The sequence below is a fragment of the Panthera leo genome, chromosome C1 (genome assembly GCF_018350215.1).
Source record: "Panthera leo isolate Ple1 chromosome C1, P.leo_Ple1_pat1.1, whole genome shotgun sequence".
NCBI lineage: Eukaryota > Metazoa > Chordata > Mammalia > Carnivora > Felidae > Panthera > Panthera leo.
The window spans coordinates 23,319,693-23,332,830 of NC_056686.1; the positions used below are offsets into that span (position 1 = coordinate 23,319,693).

General features: G+C 42.1%; 1 protein-coding gene across 1 annotated transcript in view; it reads right to left on the reverse strand.

Annotated features, from left to right (window-relative positions):
- PUM1 (pumilio RNA binding family member 1) overlaps positions 1-11,996 on the reverse strand; it is a 133,003-nt gene extending 121,007 nt beyond the window's left edge. Inside the window, 3 exon segments of the mRNA XM_042952319.1 lie at positions 6,908-6,990; positions 6,993-7,280; positions 11,914-11,996. Of these exon segments, the coding sequence (XP_042808253.1) occupies positions 6,908-6,990; positions 6,993-7,269 (360 nt within the window). The 5' untranslated portion in view covers positions 7,270-7,280; positions 11,914-11,996.
- Positions 11,997-13,138: the final 1,142 nt, after the last annotated feature.

The window sequence follows — 13,138 nt, forward strand, 5'->3', positions numbered from 1 at the left end:
TTGTGCAGCAACAGAAAAATGCACTGAAAACCAGCATCACCACATTACTTTACAAAACACTTCAAACACATCTGAAACTGAAATCTCTTCCTGAATAACTGCTGTGGTTTTCTCTTACGAAGAGTCTCATAATTTGCCACATTTCCCTCTTTTCTTTGGCCACAAGGACACCCAGAGCAAATTCTGTAACTCACCAGTCTGGCACATATTTAGAAATTCTAACATTACCCCCTTCATTTTGCTGACATACCCTTAGTTTCCCCACGGTTACATCTCATTACCACCTATCTTATGTATTTTTTTTCCCCTAATTCCACTCCAAACATCTTCCGAAACAAAACAAAGTAAAGATGTGTCACAAACTTCTGCAAGTTGCCATCTAGGGGGCACATACAATCAAGTACCACACACAGAATTAGTAAAGAGCAACTGACTGAATGCTGTTTTGTTTTGTTTTACACTGGAACCCAATTCTTAAAAATGGAAAATAGTTCTAGTCAAAGAAAGGGATCCTTTGACTGAGTACATAACACGTTGAGTCTTTGTGAACTCCAGATATAATGAAAAAGGCTTCAAGATATGAAAGCACAGATTACTCAGCTTTAGGGGATGCCGTTCAATGGCAATGGCCCAAATGCTGAAACATCTAAGCAATCTACCCAAAAAGACAAGAGGCTCATAATCTAGCACAATCATTTGGCAGGGACACTAGAAAAAGATCTCCAGGGAACGAGGAGATTCTCAGTATGAGGAATACTTGACATCCCTCCTAGTTTAACACAATATTGTTAATTACAAATGTAAGGATTAACTAACAGACACTGGAGACTATGGACACACATATCAAGGGTAAGTGTCAAGATACCAATAGAAGATGACAACACCAAGTGAAAGAAAACAGAGATACAGAGTCAAAGAGAAGGCTCACCCATTGAATTCTGCCAGGCTATCTAGAATTATCTCCCACCAACCAACTGTCAATCTATGGTGGATACTGATATATCCTAGTGCAGGGGCGCCTGGATGGCTCAGTCGGTTGAGCGGCTGACTTCGGCTCAGGTCATGATCTCGCGGTCCGTGAGTTCGAGCCCCGCGTTGGGCTCTGTGCTGACAGCTCAGAGCCTGGAGCCTGTTTCAGATTTTGTGTCTCCCTCTCTCTGACCCTCCCCCATTCATGCTCTGTCTCCCTCTGTCTCAAAAATAAATAAACGTTAAAAAAAATTTTTTTTTAAATATTAAAAAAAAAAAAAATATCCTAGTGCCAAAAGACTACTAGCAAAACTGAAAAAGATCTGTTGAGTTGTCCTCTAAATTTCTTAAAATCTTTTAAGTTTATTTATTTTTGTGAGAGAGAGAGAGAGGGAGGGAGGGAGGGAGAATGGACAGGGGAGGGGCACAGAGAGACAGAGACACAGAATCTGAAGCAGGCTCCAGGCTCTGAGCTGTCAGCACAGAGCCCGACACAGGGCTTGAACTCATGAACTATGAGGTCATGACCTGAGCCGAAGTAGGAGGCTTAACTGACTGAGCCACCCAGGTGCCCCATCCTCTCAATTTCTTTTCACCCAAAGTAGAGCTCCCCACCTCTGTTCCTTAAAATCCAGTTCAGAGGCCACACAGTTCAATTGGTCAACCCTAAATTTTTTTTGCTATTTCATCACCCACTTTATCTCACAGCAGTTTACAGAGAAAACAGATTTCACAATAAGAGAATAAAACAATCACAAGTCAAAGACTTGACCTTGGGCTTTACATGATGAAACTTTTAATACTATTCAAAATAAAAGTTCTTCGGTTATAAAAATCACTGTTAAAGAACACAAATTTTTTGTAGGCAACGTTTTTTAAAAATATTATTTACTCACATAGAAAAATGTGCTTTCTAGTATTTTATAATACCTTGATCCACATCCATTGTCTTGCTTGCTGTGGTTAAGTTTAACAGGCCAAAAAACAAAATTCATGAGATTTCTTAACCTCATTCTCCTCCAACGACCTCAATTTGACCCATAAATGGGGGAGAAGGGGGTCTGAAGTTTCTAACTATGCCAAATATAGTAATTTTAATACTTAAAATAAGTGACAATATGTTTGTATTCTTAAGGTAGAAAGAAAGACAAATACAAAAAGACCAACCATAAAGAGTTTGCACACTACAACTTTTTAAAATAAACACACAAATCTAAACACATTCCTCACCTCAAAATTATTTTTATGGTGTCTAAGTTTCACCTAATTTTAAATATTTATTCAAAGATTTAATTTAAACATTTTAATTTTTAAATTTAAATTATTTTATTTTAAGCAAATTTTAAAATATTTAAAATTCAATTACTTTACATTTTAAATAAAGTTTTCAAGATTTTTAAAGTAGTGCATAGGGGCACCTGGATGGCTCAGTCAGTTAAGCGTCCGACTTCAGCTCAGGTCATGATCTCGCAGTTGGTGAATTCGAGCCCCACATCAGGCTCTGTGCTGACAGCTCAGTGCCTGGAGCCTCTTCACATTCTGTGTCTGTCTGTGTGTGTGTGTCTCTCTCTCTCTCTCTGCCTCTCCCCCACTCACACTGTCTCTCTCTCTCAAAAATAAATAAACATTAAAAAAATTTTTTTAAGTAGTGCATATTACCTCAACACATGTTCTCAAGCTGTTGTTTAAGCCTTTAAAGAGCCTCATGCTGATTATGTTAAGGTTTATACTTAGAAAATAAAACTTGCATATTAAAAAAAAGGCACATACATATTTAGGCACAGCTTAACAGAGCTCATCATTAAAAGAAGGGAAAACTCATACACTATGAGAATTTCTACATCAGGCAAGAAAATCCTAACTCAAAAGGAAAGAGAAAGGTTTTTTTTAAGTGAAAAAACCTGATTGTTCATAAATGCAAGTAATAATGAGAGAAATGGCCGTAAAGTACCTGGCACAATAAATAGTTTCCTTCCCTCCAACACTATTGACTGGCATCATAGCCTGTGATATTCTTTTACTTCGCCAACTCACTTTGATAAAAGCATTCTGCCAATCTGATCTTAAATGTTGCTCCATTTTGCCAAAAGGCCTTTAAAAAAAAAGGCTAATGAAACAGGCCCACCAAACAGTAATAATAGCCCAGGGTTGTGGCAGAATGTGCTGGCAAGTCATTCTGTCTCAATATAGGTAAGTTTCCCACAATTACTACTTAGAATACACATGTAATAAAAACAAATCTGAAAAAAAAAAATAGACTTTAGCATTACCGTTCCTGTGGAAAAAAAGGACTCTTGCAATTCTAGGAGAAATGTCAACATTATTTGTACTCTTCTCCTTATGATCAAGTTTATCATCTCTAAAATTCAAGCAAAATCATGGCTTTTAATTCTCTGACCTCAGAATGTGCTACTTTGTTGCAATCACTTTGTTTGGTTTGGTCTAGTTTTTAAGGCTGGAACTCTTCCCCGGGGGGGGGGGGGGGGGGGGGGGGGGGGGGGGGGGGGGGGGGGAGAGGCAGAAATATAGACTGAGCATGGGAACTGGAATAACAAAGACCTGATTTCAAAATCGGAGTTTACCTGGTAACTAAGTTTCAGTTTCTCATCTCTCAGAAAGAATACTACCTCCCCCATGGGACTGTCCTGAGGAGTAACTACAGGAAATAATATATGATCCAGGGCCTATAATGTAAATGCTCAGTAAATGTTTCTATCACCATCAGTGGTTCCCACCTGACAGATCAAACACCTTTTTATTCCTCCAATCAGTAACACTGGCTGATGACGGCAGTGATTCTCCACCTAAAGATAAGCCCCTCCGCTCTTCAATTACCCTGCACTCTGCCTCACCTGTTACCCGGTGTTTCCCAGCAGGATAGCTGCACTCTCAGATCTACGGTTTTACCGAGTACAAATCTGAAGAACTTCTCGTCCTCATAACCATCAACACAAAAATTACAGACACCGCCAGGCAAAGCAGCATGAAAAACACAACAGTCTTTGCCCTGGCATAGTTCAGACCAACAGATGAGATCAACACCAAAACTAGTAAATTACAATACACTATGATGACTGCAGAAGAGGTAATCTGTGTGCGGCCCACAGCCACAACACAGCAACTACCCGGAGTTTCTCCAATGCTGTTCACTCTATCATGCGTCTGGCCCAACAGAATTGTGTTCTGACGAGTGCCAATTCCAAGCTGGTTCACTGGTTTAGGTCCCCAGGGTATGGAACAGGTTTTGCCGTTCAATGTTAACTCTAGTTTGCTAAACGACCTGGATAAAACTGCTCAATCAGATATGATTCCTTATGATAAGGCCTAGCATAAGACACAGCCCAGACTAAGCCTTCAATAAACACTTGCTGACTTGCACAGCACAGCCAGATTTTTAGATCTTAGAGTTTTGCCAAAAACTAACCCAGAGTTTGATTTTCCCAACTACACAAGACAGGCAAGCACCTTGATTCTCCTTTAAGCTTTTACCCAATGGACTATCATTAGGAAAGCCAACATAAGAGCTATAATAGAGATTTTTAAAACCAACGTTTATGATTTCTAAACAGTGTTTAGCCAAATAAAGCAAAGATTACAATCCTTTCACTTTTGCCCCCTACACAGATACCATCCAAACCAAACACCCCCTACTTTGGTCTCCCCACATGTACAGCTGCCTACATCTCAAACTCAACAGGTGTATTACCAAATTTAATTATCTTGTCCCCAAACCAGATACTGTCTCTATTCCTTTTCCTCTATTACTTCATTTTCCCACAGACCTAAGATTTCTAATTCAGTCACCAAACTCTGTATTTCTCAGTCTCATACGTTCTTGACCATTGCTCACACCAGGGCTGTGAGAGTAGCTGTCCAATTAGTCTCAACCCTTACCCACTCCCATCTCTCACTGCCAACTCAATCTTCCCAAACACCAATCCATACATACACACTCAAAAACCCTGCAGCCTACCGAACTAAATCTTAGCATTGGCATTCAAAGCCCTTCTCTTTGTGACGATGTCTTTTTTCTCCAATTTTATTTTAAAATTTATTTATTTATTTATTTATTTATTTTGAGAGAAAGAACGAGCAGGGGAGGAGTAGAAAGAGAGGAGGGCAGAGGATCCGAGGCAGGCTCTACGCCGACAGCAGAGAGCCCGATACGGGGCTCGAACCCATGAACCACGAGATCATGACCTGAGCCAAAGACAGACGCTTAACCAACTGAGCCACCCAGGCTCCCCACTCCTATTTTATTTTAAAGCCAAAGAATAAAGGACTCACGCAATCAGTAAATTTCCTCTGAAGCTTTATTATATGCCAAATTCTAGGGAATAGGATAGTGAGATGAGTAAAATCTGATTCCCACCCACAAGACTCCAAACAAATAGCAAATACACTGCCTTAAAGACAAAAAGTGTCCCAAGTGCACAAGAAGCTCCCACGTGTCTGACTTCTTAGTGTCCCTCACTTACACATAGTATGTGCTTTTGAAGCAGCACTGATATATACGACAGTTCCAATAAACCAGAGACGTATCATCAACATGCTCGATAAATCTCGTAAAGAAGAAGATAAACCCCACCTCTTCATTTCTAGTATGATAAAGAACCATGGCACATGGGCTGCCTTTTTTGAAGGGTCAGGCAAAGCACAATGAGAATTCAGATTTGCAAGTGTGCTTGTGCCTGATTTACTTCTAAGGCAGAACAGAAGCAGCAGGGACCTAGCGAAAGGCTGAAAGTTCCTTCTGCTAGTCAGTACTCAAGACACTGGCAATATAAAATGAACCTCTGCAAATTCAACCTATATCCTATTTCAAAGAATAGCCTGATTAAAACATTCTAAGCCTTTCGTCACTATCAGGAAGTTAGGAAACCTAGATCAAGCTGAACTCTCTTCTCAGCAAAATAACGCTGTGATTCCAGCTGTGGTTTTGGATTACTAAAAGTAAGCATGTTAAAATTCACCAAATGAAGCCAAGCACTTACAACAAGAGGACAAAGATGGCTGAAACCTAAAAGCCACACCACTCCTCTGACACAAAACATTAAATATACCAGTTCCATTTCAAATAAATTTCACTTGAGCAGCTAATTTGTTATCAACTTCCTACTTTCAACTGTAACATCTTAAAAACAAAAGTCACCCACGCCAACAGAAAAGGCTTTGAAAATATGGACACATCCTTTAACAGGCCAAATACGCCTGGGTCATTCAGTCGGTTAAACGCCTGACTCCTGATTTCTGCTCAGGTCATAATCTCACAGTTCATGGGTTCGAGACCCAGCTCTGAGCTGACAGTGCGAAGGCTACTTGGGATTCTCTCTCCCCCCTTCTCTCTCTCTCCCTGGCTTGTGTGCTCTCTCTCTCAAAAGAAATAAATGAACTTAAAAAGAAAAAAGAATATATGTCAAAGGAGAAAAAATATTATTTGTTTAAAAAGTGTACCTGAGGGGCACCTAGGTGGCTCAGTCAGTTAAGCATCTGACTTAGGCTCAGGCTCACGGTCCGTGCGTTCAAGCCCCGTACAAGACTCTGTGCTGCCAGCTCAGAGCCTGGACCCCGCTTCGGATTCTGTGTCTCCCTCTCTCTCTGCCCCTCCCCCACTCGTGCACACGCGCGCGCCTCTCTCTCTCAAAAATAAACATTAAAAAAAGAACTTAAAAAAAAGTGTACTCGAAAATGTAACGTGTACATCAAAACAATCTGAAGTCTTTTCTTAAATGAACTGGTTGTTACCTCTTCAGCACCAGAATGATAAATGATCCAGTGACAACATCACAACATTCATCCCTTAAAACAAGTGACTGTTAAGTTGGGACCAAATGAAATTAGCAGTTAGGCTTTTAAAGACATTCACTGAAAGCAGATATCCTGAGTGGACAGAGATTATAAAAGAGTTTCAAAGCTGAAATAGTGAACTTTTTTTTACCTGATGTTCTGCATGAATGTTATCCCCAGTAGGCCATCGATGTTTGCTATTATTATAGCCGCCTCCACCACTTCCTCCTCCCCAAGCTGCTCACCATGCTGCCTCTGAAAGAAGTAGTCCACCATAGCGTCGTCTTGGGAACGGCCTGCAACTCCTATGGATCCTGGGACAGGGCTGGAGTGTGTCCCAGCTGCAAGAGCCTGATTTGCAGCTGGTTGTGGCTGCGCCTGCGACCCTGTTCCAGATGTCAAAACAACAGGCATGTTGGGATTAGCTGGTTCTTGAGGGTGATGTTTCAGGTGGGGGCTGAAAGAGTCCTGCCAAAGCACTGCTTTTCTCTTCAAGACACATGCAACGCTCATTCCACCAACACCTAAGGACAAAGAGGTTACAAGCGTTTAAAATTTGCATTTTTTAAAACATAAGTTGATGTACATAATTTAATATATTTGCTTTGATAAAACAAAAATAGGAGCCCCATGTCTTTTGCGATACCACATCCACAACCAATTTCTACCAAGCAGCTAAATGTTTTAGAACATATACACACAATTTTGCCAAACTGAAACCTCTGTTTATAAGTTGCTGAATATGTGCACATGTGGAAATAAGTGTAAGTTGGTTGGTGGCAGGCAATCTGACAAGGTATTGAGATCAGAGTTCAATACGGCAACTTCAGGGAAGCCCTACGTTGCTACCAAACATAACAATATAGAATTGGACTCCAATCGATGGCTCCTCTACCCACCTTCTTTACACCATAAGCCAACTGTGACAGATACTTCTTCAATGAACAAGAGCTCTACAAAATATCATTTTACAAACGGAGCAGACAAAAGCCAATAAACCAAACAAAAATCCAAACCTAGTATATAATTAGCAATGACTCAGACTGCCTAAAATTTGAAAAGACCCTTTAAAATGTTTAATATATTCATAGGATGCTCCTTGAAGAAACAGTAAGAACCCCCTGACCAAGCACAGCAACAGGATGTTCTTAGCCTGAACCATTTTAGCTGCTGTTGAATGGTGCAAGGGGGGGGGGGGGGGGGGGGGGGGGATCAAAATTTTTTACCAATAATTTACAGTTGTAATCACATCACTATTCCCTTAAAAATAGGATGAGACCAAACCAAATTCAAACACTTTACTAGTATAGAACATCTCACTGTAAAAAAACAGATACTTCAATAATAACTGACAAACACAATGCAGAGAGTATATCAGCCCTATTTTACAAATGAAAACACTAAGGGACAGAAAAGTTATGGGATGTGCCCAAAGCCACTCAGCTAGTGAGTTGCAGAGGAGGGACTCAAACCTAAATCTGTTTTGGGGGCACCTGGCTGGCTCAGTCTGTGGAGCATGCAACTCTTGATCTCGGGGTTGTGGGTTCGAGCAGTGGATGTGGAAATAATTTAAAAAATAAAATCTATAGGGGCTCCTGGGTGGCTCAGTCGGTTGAGCATCCAACTTCAGCCCAGGTCATGATCTCGCTCTCAGTGGGTTTGAGCCCCACATCCGGCTCTGAGCGGACAGCTTAGGAGCCTGGACCCTGCTTCAGATTGTGTCTCCCTCTCTCTCTGCCCTTCCCCCGCCCTGTCTCTCTGTCTCCCAAAAATAAACATTAAAAAAAAAATTTTTAATAAAACAAAATTAAATCTATAAATAAATAAATAATTGTTTTGTGCTCAAGCTTACTTTTTGTCCGCCCCTTACAGATACCGTATCTCTCACTTGCAACAACTCCTCCCTGGAAGGAACAAAGAATCTCTGAAATGTTACTATGAAACATTACTATTTAGGTTCTTAAAACCAAAAGCTACATTTGTACACAAGAGAGAACATCTGTCAAACTGTGGGTGCTTAAAAAATTGCCACAAAGTAATCAGTAACCTATTAGACTACCCTGCCTATAGTCACTGGAGTCTAATTTCAAGACTATCAATTTAATAGTCCCACTGCTGCACATGCCTTCTCTCTACCAAGCTCAACTGTAACGTCTCAAAAACAGGTTTACAAGATTTATGAAAAATCTATTATTTCTTTATAGAATTAAACCTCCTGATAAAGCATGTGCTTCTCACAATTCATGTTTTGAAGCCAGAGACACAACGGAATTTGTAATTTGTTCAAAGCTTAACTTGGAAATGCCTAGTTTCAGTTAACAATTCTAATCCATCAGAACTTTACCAGGGTAGTGGGGAGTCTAGCTTTCTAGACTACAGTTTGTGCTTTCTTGAATAGAATCGTGTTCATGCTTAAGTACCAAAACCAGAAAATCATAGCTGTGTTTACCATAGGCTATTGCAAAGTGACAACCAGGCTAATAACTCCCATTTGATTTTCAAATGAATTAACTGCACTTTTTTTATAGACGTATTACTGACACAGAGCACTGTATTAGTTTCCAGGTGTACAGCATAATAATTGGATATTTACATATATTTCAAAACGATCACCACAATAGGTCTGGTTACCATTCATCAACCAAGTCACTGCCATGTTAGTTTTCTTCTACAAGGGACTATCAATCTAATAGTCTATTCTAGGGTAAGCCAGGAGTCCCAAAACTCAAGTTTTACCACTAAATTAGCAACCTCTCGGAGCCTGTTTCCTCACCTAGAAATTGGAAGAAATCCTTTCTCTAAGACTCACAAATGTGTTTTGTTTGTTTGTTGTTTTTTTAATCAGAATAAAATTATAGAAAAGTTTTTGGTAAATTTAAAGTCACCATGCTGAGACCCCAGGAATTCGTTGCCACCAGTGAAGGCAATGAAGCTCCAGTCTCTAAGAGGATTCCTAAAATAGCAAACGCAATCTTTAACTGAAATAAAAGATTTGCCACAATACATCTCTAACAAGGAATTTCCATATGAAAAAGGGTTACCTCTGAAACACAACTAAGTTCTAACAAGGGGTTGGGGAGGGGGAGGAGTTCCTCCAAAACAGTTCAAACAAAACAATTGGCTTTTGTAAAGCTATCTGTATGCCCTAAGACTTCCTGCTTTACCTAATGAGGCAAGGCAGTTTCTCAAACAAGAGAAAACCTGGCAGAAGGGACAGTTTGAAAGTGAGCAAATACCTAAGCAATTAACATGTGTCTCGGGCAGTTGTGTAATATCTTGGCAACTACAGCACAAAAATTAAGAAATCAGTCACTTAAATATTATAAAACATTTAAACTGCTGATGCCTTTTAGAGTTATAGCACATTATAAAAATACACAACTAGAAGTGATGATTCTATACTCTTCCAAAGTTTTCAAACTGTTCACACCGAGGTGTCTTAATATCCCTAATAGATTTTATTTCAAGCAAAGGAATACGCTTTGATCTCTCAAAAGCTCACCTTTTCTTTAAAAAAAAAAAAAAAAAAAAAAAAAAAAAAAAAAACTAAAATGCTTAGTAGTTAGTATAAAAGGTGGTTTTTGGTTTGTTTTTTGGTTTTTTTTTTTTTTTTGCCACACTGAAAACAAAAAATTCTGTGATCATAAATTTACTTTAAAGCAGTTCATTTCAAACCCAAACTAAACTTCAAACCCAACTTCAAAAAGATGTGGCCTTGGACAAAATGCATTCAATTGTGGCTAAGGCAAAACACTAATTCAAAGTTCAAAATCCAGTGAGTACTTCCCCAAGGTCCAAATAAACAATCAACAGCCCAGCGAGTGTTTTATGAAGTTAAAATTAGCAACGAGTCAAAATGTTTATTTTGTTTACTAAAAGTGCACCGGGAGCCACATATCTCGGGAGGAGGCTTGTTGTGGTGGGTTTTTGTGTTTTCATAAAACACACAAAACGCGAAAGCTACATGTCTATTGTTTCAGAAGCGGCTGACTTTAAAACACAACCCGAAAAACCCTCTCTCCGCTCTCATCCTTAATCCCACGAAGAGCAGGAAGTGAACGGACTGGATTATCGACAACTAAAAACAGTGTTCTCTCAATTAGACAATGAATAACAATTCTTCAAGCTATGGGGAGGCTAAAACCTTCCCTAATACCGGGTCTCTGTGTGTGTGTGTGTGTGTGTGTGTGTGTGTGTGTGTACGCGCGCACCGGGGGGGGGGGGGGGGGATTGGAGGGGGTGCTACAGTGGGGGGAAAAAGTTCCAGGAGCTTATTCCTCACTTGACGTGGGAGTGGTACGACAAGGGTAACAAACGAGGTCTGTTTACCAAGAACGTTTGTGAGCGCTAAAACCATCTGGTAGTGCGTATCTGTTTTCCTACTACCGAGGGGTGAGCCCCTCTTTGAGTTAAGACAGACACTCACCAACACTGGGAGGCTCAAAGAGGAAGAACCCACCAAAACCCAAGCTCTCACGGAGACAAAAGGCCACAAGCACCCAGGAGACTAGAAAGCGATCTGAAACTTCCTGATCGCCACTTCTCCACATTTAAGGCTCGCAAAGTTCCCCATGGTGGGTCTCGCCTGTAGACAAGGGGCCAAGGCTGCTTCTAAAGCGATTTATTGTTCCTCCTGCTTCGACGGTGCCACGGAAGCTCAAGAAGTCGAAGAAATCCAGGGTGGCCCAGAATTACACTTCATGGCCACACAGAAGACTCGCGGCTTCGCAAACCCATCAAAAAAAGCAACCCGAATGGCAACATCAATCTTCGGAGGCTCCAACAGGGCCCAGCAGAAAGCTACAGGCATGTCTGTGCCCACGGCCCGGGCCTAAACCCCCGGCATTTTCCTCGCTTCGACCCCGCTCCCCACCCCCTCCCTCCTTTGATAACAATAGGGGCCTTGCTGCTGACTCCAAAACATGTACGAGGAACAGCGAGTGAGAAGCCTCAGCCAGGGCCCGGGCGGCTTTTCCAAAGCCCTTCTCACCCCTACAGCCGCTCTCAAACACCAATACAAAGGGACAGCCTGCTCGCTGGGGGTCCGGAGCAGCGTTTGGGGCCGGCGGGGTGCGGATACTCACGGGCGGAGCGGTAGGATGAAGATGGATTTCAGCCCCCCGATCTTCTCTCTCCGGCGCTCTCGCTCCCCCTTACCTTTCACTCCGACAACATGGCGGCCCACTGGGGACGGGGCTGGCGCGGTGCATCCTGGGATAGGCTCTGGCCCGGCTCCGGCGGTGGCAGCGGCATGTGCGGAGAAGGCAGGCGGCTCTGGAACAGGTTGCCCGGTTGCCATGCCAACCCAGGGCCTGTGTGAACTTGGGAAACTCGCAGGCAACACAACCGCTGCGCGCGCGAGTGCCCGCCCGCCAGACGAGCGCGCGCCGGGCACTCGCGCGCGCCGTGGCGGGAAGAAGGCGGGGTCCCGCGCCGGCAGAGGAGCGGCCGCGGTGCTCGCGACGCCCGGCCACGCGCGCTCCCAGCTTCACCGCCAGGTTGCACCGGCCTGCGGGGGTGAAGGGACGCTGACCGGGCTCTGGCTAGACCGGTGCCGGCCTCGAACCCCTTTGCTGTAGCTTCCTGGCTCTGTGGCCTTATTTAATCTTCCTGCCTCCATCGCCCCATTTAGAGAATAGAGAGGAAAACGAGAACAGCTACTCAACAGAATGGCCGTGAAAATTAAGTAAAACGATGTGGCTTATTATTCCTTTTAAAGATAGCCAGTGCTATCTTTAGTACAGGCCCGGGACTTGTAAACGGGACCCATGCATAGTTTGCGGGGTCCAGGGCAACGTGAACGCGCCGGGCCCCTTGTTCAAAACTGTTAAGGAATTGCAAGACCACGGTAGCAAACAGGAAACCAAAACCGAAGACACAAAGTCAACCCTGTTCGTAAGCACTCATACTATCTTTTGATCAAAGTGACTTTTCCGATCAGTAGCGTTTGGTAAGATACTGTTATTCTATCTCCAACTAAGCCCAAGATAGATTGAAAACGTAGGCAAACCACACGATACTACAAAAGACCAGAAGGGGATACCGGGGAAAGCTTTATAATTGGAGGAGGGAAAACGTTTCTAATGGGTCAAAATCAATAAATTACTTTAAAAAGTGAAAGATATTTAAACATCTGTCAGGAAGGGATGCCACCAACAAAGTAGAACAAGTTGAGAAAATAGCTTTAAAATATTGCAATATGCATGGTAGACAGATGGTTAATCTTCATGATAAATACAGACCGTCTCTAATCAATTAAAAAAAAAAAACGTAATCCAAAGTAAACAGACATCAAGTCATTAGTGGCCAATAAACACATAAAGATAACTAACTAGCCTGGGGGCCCTGGGTGGCTCAGTTGGTTAGGCTACTGATCCTTGAT